Source organism: Uranotaenia lowii, chromosome 2, assembly GCF_029784155.1.
Source record: "Uranotaenia lowii strain MFRU-FL chromosome 2, ASM2978415v1, whole genome shotgun sequence".
Classification (NCBI taxonomy): domain Eukaryota; kingdom Metazoa; phylum Arthropoda; class Insecta; order Diptera; family Culicidae; genus Uranotaenia; species Uranotaenia lowii.
The window spans coordinates 319,786,097-319,804,213 of NC_073692.1; the positions used below are offsets into that span (position 1 = coordinate 319,786,097).

The 18,117-nt window shown below is 33.8% G+C and overlaps 1 protein-coding gene across 1 annotated transcript in view; it reads right to left on the reverse strand.

Moving 5' to 3' along the window:
- Positions 1–17,832, reverse strand: part of LOC129746085 (neuromodulin) — a 483,903-nt gene extending 466,071 nt beyond the window's left edge. Inside the window, exon 1 of the mRNA XM_055739546.1 lies at positions 17,349–17,832. Coding sequence (XP_055595521.1) covers positions 17,349–17,448 — 100 coding nt within the window. The 5' untranslated portion in view covers positions 17,449–17,832. The remainder of the gene's footprint in view (positions 1–17,348) is intronic.
- Positions 17,833–18,117: the final 285 nt, after the last annotated feature.

Below are 18,117 nucleotides of genomic sequence, written 5' to 3' on the forward strand. Positions count from 1 at the left end.
TCATTTTTGAATCTATGTATTCTACAGAACTGAAGCCAAACCAAATCCACTAAGGTTTTGGAAGTCAAAATGCATCAATTGATGTCCCGGAGTTGTTGATGTCAGACATTACTAACGTATCATTGGGTTGCCTGAAGGAGATTTGCGTTCCAAAAATTGGTCCTAAAGATTCAAAAAACGAATTTCGTCGAAAATGCAGTGTGCTGTCGGAATTTTCACATTTAAAATATATTATAAAACGGAGGAGTTTTTCTCTTCTTACTATATTCTTATCGAAAATTACTGTTTTGAAGCACAATAAGTAGTAGAAAAACAGATGGTTGAAGTAGGGAATATTTAATAAACTAAGGTACCTAAATAGAGATTGGGGGAAAATTAAAGAAAGTTAGTTCAAGAATTGATTAATGTGAACAACCAAAACTTGTCTACAAGTTTAAAAAAGGAAAAGATTAACTGAATTATTCTCATAATTGCGCCTCAATCGTTGTCATAAATAAAGCAACATTTAGAATAAACTCTTATTTAGTTTAAGGGTGGTCCAAAATAGGTCCAAAGGGTGGTCCAAAATAGAAACCTGGTGGTCCAAAATACCGACCAGAGTTATGATCGAAGAAACGTGTTTTTAGGCTTAAATCTTGTTACTTTGCAACAAACGACGATATGTTTCGATAGAAAAAGTCTCGATCTTCGTAATGAATGGATAAAGCAGTCAAAAATTGTAGCATGTACATTTTTATTTAAGAACATAGCATAGGCACTTCCCAAAGCGGTCCAAAATAGGTCCGTTACCCTAGTTATAGAGAAGAATGGTTTTATGTTACAAACTGCTACTCGGGACTCTGGGGAAGATGCAATTTTTTATTGGGGATAAATTTTAAATCATGAACAATTTATGTTGAAATAAAGTTTCAGATATAAGCTTACATTTTTCACTCATACCTCGATAGAAAACTTGGCTGTGAATCAAAATGCCGTATAGCAAATCAATTAGCTTAGTACATATTCAATCAAACTTAGAAAGATCGGTTCAAAATTTCTAATATATTTTAGTTGTAAAATTATATTTTCATCTTTTATTTTGATTATAAATTTATGAAAAAACAATCCTTGATCAATAATTAGACGAGCTGCGTTCTCAAAGCGCTTTAATATTCCAAGTTGTCCATTTGACTCACTCGAATAATTAACAATTCATTCATTCAAATTTATCCTCTCGCAACGCTTCATATATTGTTCTTATCTCATTGAGGGATGAATGACCCCATAGATGTTAAAATCCCAATGATCAAGTAAATAAAATAAAATTCTTATCTCAAGTTGTTCTTTCAATCCGCTTGATTTCCAATTTGATATGTAACTTTGGCGATCATCTCAACTCGCCTTTAAATTTCAAGCTGTTCTTCCCATTCGCTTGGAATTCTTATCAGTAACTAAGGCTGTCGTCTCAAGTTGCCTTTCTATCTCACAACTCGCTCGTTTTTCTGTCAGTTACTCAGGCTGTCCTCTCAAATCGCCTTTCGATTTCAAGCTGTCCTCTCACTAGCTTGTTTTTTCACCAATTACTCAGGCTGTTCTCTCAATTGCCTTTCAATTTCACGCTGTCCTCTCAACTCACTTCTTGTCTCATTAATTACTCAAGCTGTCCTCTCAACTCGCCTTTCGATTTCATGCTGTCCTCTCAACTCGCCTTTCGATTTCATGCTGTCCTCTCAACTCGCTTGTTGTCTCATGAATTATCCAGGCTATCGTCTCAACTAGCCTTTCAATTCCAAGTTGTCCTCTCGAGTCTCTTATTTTTCATCAATTACTCAGGATGTCCTCTCAACTCGCCTTTCAATTTTATGCTGTCCTCTCGACTCACTTGTCTCATTTATTACTATGGCTGTCCTCTCAACTTGCCTTACAATTTCAAGCTTTCCTCTCAACTCGCTTGTTTTTTCATCAATTACTCAGGCTGTTCTCTCAACTCGCCTTTCAATTTCAAGCTGTCCTAACGACTCACTTCTTGTCTCATTAATTACTCAGGCTGTCCATTCAACTCACCTTTTGATTTCATGCTGTCCTCTCCACTCGCTTGTTTTTTCACCAATTACTCAGGCTGCCCTCTAAACTCGCCTTTCAATTTAAAGCTGTCCCCTCAACTAGCCTTTCGATTTCAAGCTGTCATTTCAACTCGCTTGTTGTCTCATGAATTACTCAAGCTATCCTCTCAACTCGCCTTCGATTGAAAGCTGTCTTCTCAACTCACTGGTTTTTTCACCAACTACTCGGGTTATCCTCTCAACTCGCCTTTCGATTTCATGCTGTCCTCTCAACTCGCTCATTAATTACACAGGCTGTCCTCTCAACTCACTTGTATTTTCACCAATTACTCAGGCTGTTCTCTCAACTCGCCTTCCAATCTCAAGCTGTCCACTCGACTCACTTCTAGTCTCATTAATTACTCAAGCTGTCCTCTCAACTTGCCTTATGATTTCAAGCTGTCCTCTCAACTCACTTGTTTTTTCACCAATTACTCAGGCTGTTCTCTCAACTCTCCTTTCGATTTCAAGCTGTCCTCTTAACTCGTTTTTTGTCTCAGGCTGTCCTCTCAACTCGCCTTACAATTTCAAGCTGTCCTCTCAACTCGCTTTTTTTTCACCAATTACTCAGGCTGTTCTCTCAACTCGCCCTTCGATTTCAAGCTGTCCACTTAGCTCGCTTGTTTTTTCATCAATTACTCAGGCTGTCCTCTCAACTCGCCTTTCCATTTCAACCTTTCTTCTCGACTCATTTGATATCTAATCAATAACTCAGGCTGTCCACTCAATTTGCCTTTCGATTCCAAGCTGTCCTCTCGACTCGCTTGATTTCTCATCAATAGCTCAGGCTATCCTCTCAACTCGATTTTAATTTTTTTGCTGGCCTCTCAACTCACTTAATTGTTTGCAAAACGTTTTCAGGCTGTCCTCTCAACTCGCCTTCCAATTTAAAGCTGTCCTCTCAACTCGCTTGAAATTGTGAACATGATCAAGCTGTCCTAAAGGCTCGCTTGATATTCCATTTTTATTCTTCTTTCGGCATTATTTGATAAGCCGCTCATTTCCAAAAAAAAGCTTGTTATTTATCACATATGGCACATAATTTTCATTTCTTTTTCACTTCAGTTCAACTTGTTTCCAAAAATCATCACCCTAAATTACGTTTTCTACTTCAACTATTTTTCGCTTATTGAGTATTTGAATTAGGACCGTAGGAAGAACCGGCCCATGACTATGGGGTTTGAGGCGGCAAAAAGTCAAATTCTGAAATTTATATGATGAGGAAAAAAATTTAAATCACATATATTTCTATGGAAAACATTTTTTCTTAAATTTAAAGTACACCATATGAAGCTTATAGAAAAACCTATCATTTGAACCATTCAAAATTTTTACACACTAAATTGAAAAGTAAGTAATTTTTTTTTTCAAAAATCAAAATCTTTTAAGCCTTGCCAAAAAAAATCCCCACATTTCCCGATACTCTTTTCACTATCAAGATCTAGTTTAAGGTCCTAAAAACACAATGAAAGAGATTCCAGGCACCTTTAAGCACCGTTTTTTGTGTTATAGTCAAATTAAGCTGAAAATATCATGCAAATGGGTAATTTTAACCTATTAATGAGTATGGGAGAGTGGGGAATCATGGGCCACTTTTTTTCGTTGTTCCATAACTTCTTTATTATAAAAGATAAAATAAAAATAAAAATGGTATGGTTTTCTACATTTTCAAGGTATCATAAGGTATTTTTTTAAATTTTTAATAAGTTATTTTCCCCAAATTATGACTGTTTGAAAAAAAGCAATATTTTTTGGATTTTGAAAAATGGTGGGGAATCGTGGGCCACCAAATCCAAATTGACCAAATAACATGCAAAGTTTATGAGTTGACCCAAAACTGCAATTTCCTAATTCATTTCGATATTTTAAGGCAATTTCAGTTGATGAAATAAAAAAGAGAGCAATGTATGATCGCATAGATTCCAAAACCTGGCTCGCGAACGTTTTGACAAAATTTCTTATATAGGATGGACATAATATTTGTCATAGCTCTTTATTTGGCATAAGAAAACTTTACAGATAGGTAAAACGTATTGTAAGTTCTGAATGTGTATAAAAACATAAAAATATAGGTGGTTTAAGATGAGTGGCCCACGATTCCCCACAAGCTATGATTTGCAAATTGATTGCGTTTGTGTGACTTATTGATGTTTCATCAAAAATTCCTTTTCCACGTGAAAGATCATGACAAAACTAAGATCATTAGCGTATGAGCATATTTTTGTTATGCACTTTAGGTTCCCCATCGATGAAATTAGCGGGTGTTTTTTTAATTATGTAAGTAAATTTTTCTAACTTTTTTTAGCTTGATAAATAAAAGCAACATATGATGCGTATTTCATTCAACAACATATAGGAATATATACTCACGCAAAGCGACGACGATGACAGTTGGTTTGAGATTTTTATCTCAACACACATCTGAGATATGAAAAGTGGCCCACGTTTCCCCATGGCCCACGATACCCCACTCTCCCCTATAAATTCAACAAAGTTCATGTTGGTTTGCCAAAAAAATGTTCATGAAGACATGAAGACATGCATCATCATGAAGACATGCACTTGTAAAACGAATAGCTATTTTTATAAAAAGATACGAAGTTATGATATTCGACAAAGATGTTCAGCGGAAAATTTACTTTCAAAAATTTAAAAATTGGCACACAAACCATTAGCAGGCTCGGTTCCACAGAGGAAACAAAAATTATGTTGATTTTTCAGTACAAAATTTTCAATTTTCTCCTTCCAACCTAAAAGTTCAAATTTACTCATTTAAACGTTACTCAAAAATTCTGCAAAAAAATCATGGATGAGTTTTGGACCAAAATGAAGCTTTTAAGACCCCAGGGTTTGAGAAATTCGAAAATTACCCCAAATCGACTCAGTCTATTGAACAATTCATTCTTAAAGAGTATAAAAAAATGTGTAGGTTCTGTATAATTATTGAGCTTTGAGTTATTTTACTTTAATAGTAAGGCATTTATTTCAAATCCTAACATTCGATATTAAGTCCTAGAAAAGAATTATTTTTGTAAAGATTCAAACAATAAATAATGGATTTTCAAGGTTTTATTTTAAAAACAAACTTTTTGTATCTACTTATATGTATTACTAAATAAAAACGTAATTCTTGTACACCTCAAAATATTTAGAAATAGAAATAAGAGACTATGTTTGATGTTCAAATCAGATTGTTTTCTACTTTTGTAAACTCGATTCAAATTTAAAATTTTAGTTAGAAACTTTGTTTTTGAATAACTAAGCAGTTAACTAATTCAGTCTGAAAAACCTCAATCAGCTAAGACGGTTCATGTCTTTTATATACAATATGAATTTACACCTTTTTATTTGAAATTCAATTTGTAGATCTTAATGAAAATAGCGAATGATGAAACTGTTCCGGATTTATCAATCCTGGATCACCACCATGAAACTTTCTTAAGTTCCAGTTCTGCAAAAGAATTAAACACTGAAATTTTGTAATAGTTGTTATTTTAATTTTAATTTTCACATTCCGAAATCATGAGTTTTGAGTATGAAAAATGCATCTAGCTGAGGTTTCAAACGGAAAACCAAGAAACGAATCATGTTTTTTCCCCCAATGATGATCAAAACTGGATTTCAGTAACAAAAAAAATGAAGAATGATTCCGAAATTTGATCAAAAACATCGAATGTTTATAACAAATTTGGATCCACAAAATCCAGAATTATTTTTTTACCTAAGCTTACCAGATATTTTCTCGCTTATATCTGGGCCGTGCTATTTCGTTTTTTTTTGTTTCGATTATAGTCGTTTTAACATCTTTATGTCATTCGCGACTTATCTCAACGATGCAATTGGCGGACAGTCATTGACAAACTTATCCGGTAGAACTGTGATCGATGTTTACTCTTGTGCTCGGACTCTCGAACATCGGCTCAGGAAGCAACTGATTTGCCAACTGAGCTATATCACAAGCCCTTCATATTGCACGTCCGCGAAAATACGCTGTTAGATTTAACTGACTTTCATAAAATTCTTCTGTTAGTTATTTTGTGTCCATTTCAAAACATTCATTTTTTGAACACTTAAAAATATCGAAGATTATGCATTGTATTTCAAAAAACTTTATAAATTATATGCCAAATGTTTTGAGAGAGGACACCATATATTAACCATAAGCATTAGAAATTGACGAATTTTCTGCTAGTGTTCTGTTGAGTGAATTTTTCGAGCACTTAATAACTGACTTACAGCATTTTTCCCGAAGCATGTTTGTTCGAATTTTTTTTCTTAGACTTTGAATAACTTTGAAATAAATTATTGTAGCGGAATATTGTCTGAGAATCATATTTGAGTCACGTTACAAGCTTTCCAAAACTTTAAATTTAGTAAAAATCGGTAGTGAAACAAGAGGGTTTTAGCGGAAAAAGTGTTAGAAGTCATTTGACCCTCGGCGATGTAAATACGTTTTTCGAAATCTACCAACTTTAAAAAATTACTTTAATGAAAAAATACGTGCATTTTGAAAATAAAAATAGTCACGAAGAAAAATTTGCGGAAAAACAATTTTAGTAGGAGAGGGTTAGAGTCATTTGAACTTTTACCCCCTCCGGTACGTTTAATGTTAATAAAAAATAATCGACGGCTCATATGATTAAATATTGATAGTGTAGCTTATGATATGATTTTTCACAGTAATTCGTATTTTCCAATTACTACAGCCTTCGCAGATTTTAGCTTTTTAAGTTCGAAATTCTTAAAGAATTTTTAAACAGCGGAAGAAAATGCTTTTATAAAGGCATTTTGATTTTTGGTTAATTTTTGTGCTGTATATTCTAATTAGTGACTTATTCATTGATAATACTAGAATACGAAATATTTTAAATCATTATCTGAATTCTTAGTTTTCATTTCATTCTAAACTGCCGTCTAGCTAACGATATAAAGAATCGGTTAATGACACGACAGCACATTTATAAAATGAGACGCGGTACCACAATAGGGAGCCACATTGTAAGTTTCTTCTTAAGCTTGTACATATTTATGGCGGTTACGTGCAAAATGATTATGATTGATATAAATTGATCCTTGCACAAAGTACACGTATACGCTATTATCGAATCGATATATTTGAATACTTTTTGAAAAGCTCTATCGGCAGAAAATACACAAATAAAATCTGCAAATTTATTAAAAAGATTTAGTTCAAAATTTTAAATTTCACTTTAAGAAATACTTGTTGTTATTGTATACATGCTAATTTGGACGATAAATTACATATAAGCTACACCGCCGGGGTAAGTGGGGACGATGACTATTAAAACAATATTGTGAATTATTTTATCAAATTTTCAATGCAGAATGTTAAACTTACTTGTAATCTATCCAATAACTGTGAAAAAGATACGATTCCGACAGTAACGAAACTAGCTGGCTTTTGACGAAAAACTCTACATTGAAACAATCCTTACATTCAAATCAACCTGTTAGGAAAAGGAACGACGCCAGTACGTAGAAGAAAAAGTTGGTCAAAAGTATTTTTTAGTTTTGAAATCAATAAAAAAGTTTATTTTGTCTTATAAAACGTTTTTAAAACCATTCCATATATTTTTTTACCGTTTTCGTAATTTTTTCATAATTTTCTATTAGAAATTTTCTAACATTTATATGACATGATAGATAAGCCAGGTTAGAAAAGTTGTAAAATTAAAAAAAAAATCGAGATTTTTTTTATTTGTTTTTGAAAGTTAAATAACATTTGATAATATTCGAAAAAGAACATAAATTTTACTGAGCTTTAATCTAAAATAAACGAAGCCCTAGGCTACTTTTTTGTGGAAAAAATCTATCAATATTTTTAAACTTCGAACTTAAAAATATAAAAAATGCGCGAGTTTGCGCGAGTTTTTTCTTTTGCACATCATTATTATAAAACATTTTGCCAGAACTTGCTGGGAACATAAACAAAAACACTAATTTGTAAAACAAAAAATCAATAGAATAGTTTTCAAAGCACTGCGTACTGTCTCTATAGTCATCGAATTTTGTCTATTATACTTAAAATTATTAAATATCCCTCCATTGAAGTTTTTCATTACAAATTTTCATTTTTAGTCACTTAAGAAAGTTTTATTCATTGACATGACGTAGTCGCGCTGATTCAACGATTTGTAGAAAAATTCTATCTCATAAAAATACTAAAGTTTCAACAGCTGCAACCGCTTATAAACAAATCAGAAAAAAACTGACCGGTACATGGTGCTAAATTTATTCAAGAATCAAATAAACATTGACATAAAAGTAACCAATGAAATTTAAATTTTGAGTTTTGGCCAGGATTTTGGGTGAAATACTCCTGTGTGCGACGGTTAAAAATTGAGAAAATAGAGTTTATTTACAAAAATCTAAAATTTTGTCTCTAAACCCTACCGTGGGTAAGTGGGGACGGCTTTATACAAATTTGATGTTTACACATTTTTCAATTTTCTCTCCTTCATCCAATACAATTTAGTTTTATTTAGCATTCGGATCATGAAAAGTTGGGAAAAGTATCTGTTTGTTCTGGAATAAGTATATATTTTCGATAAAATCGGATCTCGTGTACTGCAAACATAAATTACACACAATAAACATTGAAAAATGCCATATTAATAGAACCATGAACTTTTTTCAAAATTTTGGACAGTTCGAGCTATAAAGTAAAGTATTCAACCAAGAAAACACAAATTTGTTGAAAATTTTCTGAGAAATCTAAGGGAAAATCTACCGTCCCCACTTGCCCCGGTGTACCTTATGTAGTTACAACAAACAATTAATTCAAAGCTGGAACGGCGAAGCTGTTACTGGCGTCTAACACAAAGTTTTTAGATGTTATAAACAATTTAAGAGCCTTGCTCCAATCACATCTCCTAGTAATTTTAAATTCTGGTATGGCATGTGTCAAAATTGAGTCAAAATCCGAAATTTTAACAGAAGATAGTGCCACACGTTTGCAACTTTGTTGTTAGTTTGATTTTTCGTAACACTGGTAGCATTGGAGTTATGATTGAACAATAAGTGAAACCAATCTCGGTATGCACAAAAAAATGCACTTCTTCAAAAGTGGGCCGTTTCGGGACGTTCGACAGGTCCATCTTGAAGGTGTTGGCCCGAGGCCGAACAGTGGCCATAGTAAACGCAATGAAAAAAAATACTTAAAACTCTCCGAGGCGAATAAAAAAGAGGTTCGGGTTTAGCACAAGCTTGAACCTTTTTATAAAAAAAATAAAAGTTTTGAAATTCATTGATAAAATCTATCTACTCTTATATTTTTGGGATTGTGATATAGCTCAGTTGGCAAGTCTGTTGTCTCCTGAGCCGATGTCCGCGAGTTCGAGCCCAAGAGTAAACATCGAACACAGTTGTACCGGATAAGTTTTTCAATAACGATCCGCCAACTGCAACGTTGATAAAGTCGCGAATGCCATAAAGATGGTAAAACGACTATAATCGAAACAAAAAAATCTACTCTTATTGGAAGCGCAATTATTTATGTTGAAAAACATTTGAACAAAAAGATGTTTTTCTTTACCGAAAACATTTGAATAGTTAGGAAATATGCTATACTTTATACCTTTTCTTCTGATTAAATTGCTTGACAATTTCACTCCACTAAACGGTTACCTTAAGAAGTATTAGTAGCCGGTAACATATGTTTGGTTTTCAAAATCGAACGTATCCGGAGAAAATCAAACAACGAACAACGACGACGACGTACCGAAACACGTGTAAACATTCAAAATAGAAGCAACAAGACGGTGCCGCCGCCCGCGCCCGCCGGTTGATGGTATCATCGCGCTTAATACTATTTTAAATGCTGGGTAGGTTGACTAGAAGCCTCAATTGCGCCGACTCGAGCTGTACTCCCACACAACAAACATCTCAGTGCTAGAAGGTAGTTTTGGTGATAGTAATCACGACAACCTAGAACGAAGAACCAGGTTGATCCGATGATGATGTCTGGCTGAACACAGACGGAGGTTTCCATTGCTTTTTGGTGATATGTGCAATAAATATGTAGCTACTACAACAATACAGCGCGTAATGAAAACAAACTTTTCCTGCACCACCAACAATAGGGTAGATTGATCAGTAGATGGACAACAATAAACTATAATTTAATTTAAATTATAAATTCATTGAAAGGAAAATTCTTAGCAATTTAAAAAAAGGAAGGTCTTCCAAAATAGTCTTGATTTGCAGTTACAATAAGGTTGCCAGAATTTTTTCCACTCCCATCCGGACCTAGCAATTCCGGGCATTTAAAAAAAAAAAACCTGGCTAAATCCGGGCATGGATTTCAGTTTTTCAAATCCGAAATCCGGGCAAAAACCGGGCAAAATTTAGGTGTTATTATACATAAAAGCAAAGAAAAAAATGCAAAAAAATGAAATTAATATTTTATTAATGTAATTGCAGACTTCCAAAAACTTTTTGGAACACTTAAATATTTAAAGGTTTCTGATACCTGAACAACCGTTGAAAATTTGCATACCGTTAATCGATTTTGCTGAAACTTACTCAAAAACTTTGATTTTTTTTGGTTTCTTTGTGAAAATTGTGGAAAAATCCGGGCCATATCCGGACTTTTTTCACGATATCCGAGCAACCGGGTCGGACCGGACTTTCTCGAAATTTTGCATCAAATATCCGGGCAAACCCAGATAAAACCGGGCAATCTTGCAAGCATAAGTTACAAGCTATAGTACAATTTGTTTGAAAGACGACGCTGATGTTGTTAAACATTTTTTTCGGTCGAAGCACTTCTCGTTTGATAGCTATCTCAAACCGATTTTTCATTAAAATTGTGTACCTGTGAACAAGGCCGTGCGAACGGGGGGGTTTGAGGGGTTTAACCCCCCCCCCCCCCCCCCCATGAAGATTTTTTCCAAGTAAAATTTTCACCGTAATAACGGAAAATTACTTGATCTTAAATGTATTTGAAAATAAGTGTCAACAAGTGAGTCAGAAATTTTTCTCGCCTCCGGCGGAATGTAGTCTTATGTCACCCTTGGCTTGAGACATTTCATTCTGAATTTTTGTGTACTTGACACAAAAGCCCTTAAATCTAAATTTTTTATAAGAAAAACAAAGTTTCAACCTTCTGTTCTTTCCAGACCTAATATTTCATTCAAATTTCATATTTGAAACCTGCGATTAAAAATTTAAAAATTTATCATTAATTTTTTTACATAAAATCGTGTTTTATGAATCGATCATGACTTTTAAATTAATCTTTAAAAGTAGCAAATTCAAACTTAATTTTTCTGTGAAATGTTAACTAACTTTGTAATTGCTTTGTTCTTTCAATATTTACAACAAAACTTGAAACTCCTTATTTTTCATTTTTCAGCAGTTTTCATTGATTTTTCATTAAATTACACATTTCCCAATATTTCCTTGTCAGTATAATTGAACTTGAAGTTATTATTTTAAACTTCAAAAATGAACTATTAAAGCCGTTTATTTTGACAACTGGAGGTTTTTTTTATAAAAAGGTTTTTTCTCTGACTTCTATCACTGGCACTTTTCAAATATTTTATTAATTTTTTTTTAATTCAAAAAATTCTTTATTAGGCATTTTTACTTTTACAAGTTTAATTTTGCCGGGGGTCAATTATACAAACTAAATATTCATGGATTAGGAGACGGGAGGTCAGGATTTGGGAAGGGAAGTGGAGTGAGGATAGGTTTTCAAACGGCTTGCGCTCCGTGCACGGGTCGTTATTGTACAGTTGTCGCCAACTGCGTGTAGATTTGCATCTACTACTTTTTCTACCGGCACGGGAGGGGGAGGCTGCGAGGTAATTCTCTTCCTTGGGGGGGAATCAGAATCCTGCACGGGAACTGGCATTTTAGTGACTGCAGTGAGGTGATCTCGTTTTGAAATTTGCTTCGTTGTTTGTTGCTGCTGTTGGTGGCTTTCGTGTTGGTCTGAATCTTTCTGTTGCGGCGGCGCTTTCTGGACTAGATGATCTGTACGGTGGGTATTGTGTGCATGAATTTGTCGTTTTACGACATCGGCATAGCTGGTGTTGGGATTGTTTTCTTGTACTTTTTGACGTGCTGCTGTTAGAGTAATTCTCTGATCGGTCTTCAATTTTAGAGCTGCTGATTCGAAAACCCATATCGGGCAGGATCTATCAGTGGGGGAATGATTTTGTTTGCAGTTCTTGCAGTGTTTGATTTTGGTGGTACAATTTGTGCTGTCATGATTAGATGAGCATATATTACATGCTATCTCATAATGGCATCTAACTTTTGGATGGCCGTAAGTGAAGCACTTCCGACACAACATCGGTTGAGGATAATACGGTCTTGTTCTTACTCTTAGTAACCCAAAATTAATAAACTCTGGTATGATAGTGCAGTTAATCGTTAACACCAGAGTTGGGGTGTTAACGACACCGGCAGCAGTTTTTTTTGTGATGCGACGAACGTTGGTTATTTTCTGGGGAGCAAGTTCTTCTTCTAGTTCTTTATCACTCATATCGTCAACTTCATTGCACAGAACAACAAACTTCCGCGAATTTAGTTCGGGATGGCGACCGATTTCAACTGGTGTACCATCTTTTAAAGCACTTAGAGTGAAAAGCTTTCTTCCTTGGTCCTTACTACGAATTTTGATCACGTACCACGATTTCCGCTTTTCAAAATACCCTCCTTCCACCTTTCCTGCATATTCTTCGACCGATCTTCCAATAACAAAAGGGTTTTTTGGAAGTGTGTGGCCTGGTCTAGCACGCAAAAACATGTAGTAAAGTCTACCTTGCAGGTTTTCAGTGTCCATCCATTCGGGAATGGTCCGACCAGGATGGTCTCCTGGTGAAGGACTCATCACGGCTTTACTGAGTCACACATCCAATTAAAAAAAAAATCTGTTGCCTTTTGGATCCGAAAAAAGAACGCTGTATGCTTTTCAAATATTAATAGATAAATATATTTTTCTTTTAATCAAATTAAATTAAACCATCGACCATTGAATTAATTCTCCAAAGCTCAAAATTGATTTTTTTTTTCATGTATCGAAAATTCACATTTTAAATCGCGATTTAATAGTTTTTGTTCAAATTCAAAATTCTATAGCAGAATTTTTTAATCAAACCCTTCAGTTGAAAATGAAGAAACGAATTTAAATTAAGATGATTGAAAATAAAAAGTTACTATCATTTTTCTATTTTGATTATTTTAAATTTACTTATAAATTCTTTTAAAACAAATTTCTAGTTCAGAATAAAGAACATCATTTTGAAAAAAAAATCAATGACTTAACGAAAATTTTAAACTTCCATTGTGATATGATTTTAAAATTTGGTTTTTTTTATCAATCCAGTTTGTGTGGTTATCATGAGTGAGAAACGACGTTAAAAATTCCTTTCCTTTTTATTGTTTATTTTTGGTATTGTTATTACTTTAACTTAATTTGAATTTCGAAACCCCCCCCCATGGACCCCCCTTCGCACGGGCCTGCCTGTGAACATAACTTTAAAAACTACCTTTAGTGAAATTTGTATGCAAGAGTGGGGCTTCCATACAATTTTTAATTGCTTGTTTCGATAACTATTCGAGTTGAGACCCCTCCCTTCTTTGAAGATAAATAAAATTTTTGCAATACTTAACTGATGAAGCAAGTGGAATCAAATTAAGAATTTGAGGGTATTTGGGTGAACAACATGTTCCCAAGATGGTTTGAAGCCCATTCCACCTTCCATTGGAGAAACAGAAAGGGTGAGCGCTTTTTTCTTTACTGGAGAAATAATCGAGCAAATGGAACTAAATTTGGCATGAGAGCATATTTGGATACGGAAAAGACACTATTGTCGTTTGAGGCCCCTCGTTGATCCCGATGAATAAATAAGAAGAGGTGGCGGTGGAGGTGGCCACCCCATTTTTTTTTAAGATCTCAACATTTTCAGTTGAAATGCACCAAAGTTGGTATGGGATTGTATTTTGATACGAGTAATATTTCTTTAATTATCTGGGACCCTTCCCTTCTTCCATTGAGTGAGACGAAGCTCCAAACATTATATTTATAGAATAAGTCACAGTAAAGAAACCAGCTTTAGTAGGGAATATATTTGGGATAGAGATATGCTTATGTTTATGCATATTCGACAACCCTCCCTCCTTCCAGTGCAGGTTAAATAGGAAAGAGGGGGGCTATCAAACGATTTTTTAAAACTCGATAAAATTTTTAGCAACTGAGACCAGAATTGTCATAGGAAAGTATATGAGAATGAGAACTCTAAGATCTTCCTTTCTTTTCCAGGGGAGATAGACCCAAAACCGGGCAAATTTACAAAAGGACACTGAAATTCAGGTTTTATTTGAAGATCAAGGAATCAACCCAAAATTATTAGAACATAGAAACTAGAACATATTAACTAGATTATAAGAAGATTATTATATTAAAACATAGAAACTAGAACTAGAACATAGACTTAGAAACTGATCAAGCAACTGGAACAAAATTTGGCATGGGAGAGAAATTTCATACAATTAAAATATTTATTTTGGCTGAAATTCAGAACTTATGAATAAATTAAAACAGAGGCCTAATTTTAGATGCAAACCGATGATTGGAAAACAAATTTTAGATCAGATATTGAGAACAGAAAAAATTCTTTAAGAAAATTACAATAAATTTCGTTTGTATTGCACATGAGTTTCGCTCAAGTTACAACTTTCATTTCAAGGGGTGATTTATAATGATGTTGAAATATAAATATAAAATAATGAACTAAAAAACTTAAATTTAAATTACTATTAAAATTCCCATCAATTTGAAAAGGTGTAGCAAAGCACTCCAGGTTCCCTAGTCCTCTATAAAAAAAAACGTATTTTGAATTGTTACCTAGATATTCTTATCAATCAAAATATGATGCTTTTTTGTGTTTGTTTTCTCAAAATCCGGGCATTTGATTTCAACCCAAATTCCGGCAATATCCGGGCAAATTTGGTGAAAACCCCAAAATTATTCAATTAAAAATTAAAAAGAAAACATTTGAGAATATATTTTTACATCAAAACACATCAGCAGATTTTAAATCTTATTTAAGGTTTCCTAAAGCTGTTCATGATTATGTAGATTAAATTTGCTCAAAAAAATCGTTTTTGGACGCAAGATAAAAAATTATAATCCCTCAATTTAAGTTTTTTTTCAGTTTTGGAAATAAAGTCCAAAAATTTGTGCAAAATCCAGGTTTTTTTTCTACGGAATCCGGCAACTAGGTAGGACCGAACTTTTCCTAAATTTTGTGTCAAATATACAGGCAATCTAGCATCATTATAACAATCTGGTTCAGTAAGCTTTCTTTGAGCACGTTTTAGTGATGTCAATATTTTTTGATTGGAGAAAATATTATTTAAGTTGCTTCCAAATGATGGCTCCAGATGTTTCTCGGAATCCTAGCAGAATTTCTTGAATTTCAAGCTTAAAATAAAGTCAAATTCCGGATAAAATAGAACAGGACTACCAAGTGAAAAATAACTACTTTCAATCAAGCAATGAATGAATTGAAAGTTAAATTTAAAAAAAACTTGGTAGATGATCAAAAAAGGGCGTTTTAAAATATAAAAACTGTCTTCAAAATTTGGATTTTAAATAGCTCTGAAGCACAACTTTTTCAACTTTAAATGGTCATAAAAATTAAGTTTTTAGGAGTTTCTAAAATGTCCCGCTTTTTTCCGCGATGTCCCGCTTTTTTGCTGAAAGTATCTGGTAAGCCTAAGCTATTCTAGTTTTAAAGAAACAAGACTTGAAAAAAATCCTCAAGTTTTAAAAAAGAAATTTCGGTATCAAAGATTCAAATACCATTTAGAACTTTGTTGAAGACTACGAAGTTTTTTTTTTTGACGAATGCTTTGAGAAAAAAAAATTGATTCATTTTGACCAAAATATCCCTTAATTCTCATATTTCACCAGACTGTGATAAATAAAGTTTCAACATCTCGCTATCTTCGAAAAAGTTGATCATTGATTCGAAATTTTCGATTTGAGTATCTTCAAAATGTTCTAAAATTTTGTTCAATAATTTCTTGAGCTAACACTTGAATCTCAAAAATTAGAGTTAACAGAATAAACCAAAAAGCATATTTGGATATGTTTCCTTTAAAATTAGTCAAATTCAGCTCCCAAACCCCCGGCAAACGCAAACACGTAAATTCATGATGAATCATTTTGACATTTAAAAAGGAAAATATTTACTGGAATTTTCTATTTTTTTTTTTTTTAATTTTCGTAACGGAACAGGTTAAAAATCAGTTCATTCGAATTTTTCAAAAATTTTCAAAGGAATCGTAACACATTTATTGAAGCTTTAAAAAGTGTAACTTGAAATTTTCTGGATAAATTATGGCCAGTAATCGATAAAAGTTCATTTTGAAAGCACAATTTGAAAAAATATAGATTTATCATTATTAAACTACAAAAACACCGTGCCTTGCGTAACGATGATTGTCTTGTGTTTGTCTCTAGAATTGAGCTTCACAGAATAATCATAATGTTTGCATCCTTTTACATTTCCAAATTTGCAACAAAGAATTCTGGATTCAAAATTTAACTTTAATTTGCTTGTTTTTATATGATTGATGGGTTTTTTTTAATGATTATACTGATGTGAGTTACTTGAACAAATTTTTAGAGACTTTTTGATTATCTCATTTCGTTCTTCGAGACAGTTTTGAACTGTAGGTTCCGATAAAATTAGTAAGTTTTTTTTCAATTTAGAGGTAATTGAGAGAGATAAGAACTTATGATAATCTTACAAATTTTTTGAACTGTTGAATGCTGATTTGGAAACTTTAACTATGATTCTGAATTTTGAGTTTTGCGATGAATCCCTGATCTTCGAACTAAAACTGATTTCGGTTTCCTTTTGTTGATTTTTCCGGTTTTGGGTCTAAATTCCCATTTTTTTTTGTTGGCTTTCCAGGTTCTGTGGCCACCCTGGGGATTTGATGAGAGTTCTTTGGCTATGCTTGAAAAAAACATCTTTGGAACAAAGATATGCAGGTTTGTAAATTCAATGCAAAGAAGATAATGTACATATATGATAACGAAGATGTTTACCATCTAGACAAACAACAACCGTCGAATTTCCATCCATTTTGAAGGTCTGAATCAACCCATTCATGTTGGCTTATGCTTTGTATAGAAACCATTTTGGATTTATCTTTTTTTTTTCTCATCTGTAGGAGTGAAAACTTCAAACCAAAACACGGGAAAAAGTTGTACTCACTAACCTTCTTCAATATCACCTTCCAGCAGCTCTGCCAATTCGTCCCGCTGCAGATCAGGATTCGGGTTGAAGTTGGGAATTTCCTGGCTCGTGTTGCAACCCATTCTGTTAGCACTGTTCCCATTCAACAGATTTCAAAAACCACCTGCTTCGGTTCAACACTCCAAAAATGTATCCTTCACCTTTTCACTTATCCACATAACACTTTGCCACTCGCCTTCATATCACAACAATCCCAACCGTGACGAAGTGTAAATTCTTAGCTCATTAATCGACACTTTGTTGCGCGGCGGCGGCGTCGGTGACGTTAGCCTTTCTTCGATTCTTCGTCAATCACATCATTCCCCCATTCATACTTCTGGCCTTAAACAAGCATTTGCACCAATATCGCCGGGTGAGCTTCGCAAGACAAAACACGGAACATAGAATTTCGACCAAACAATTTCACTCTTATGACCTTTGGCACGTCATAGCGAAAGCTTCATATCACTCATAGCCGCCTCGCTGGTGGGTAATTCAATCACACTCGTTCAAACCGTTGTTGGGTCTGAAAACTGGTCTTCCAGACACCTACACAGCTTAGGGTCTCGGGACGTTTGAAGATCTAAATTGAAAAATCAATAGATATTTTCCGCCTTTGATATACGCTCATTAACGCACTTCTAAATCAATCCCACGCACCAATATAAAGCCTGATTACTACCGCGTGAATCAACAAACAAACCGGAAGTTAGCTGCCTCTCATACGAAAGGAATAAGGAATGTGGGCTCAT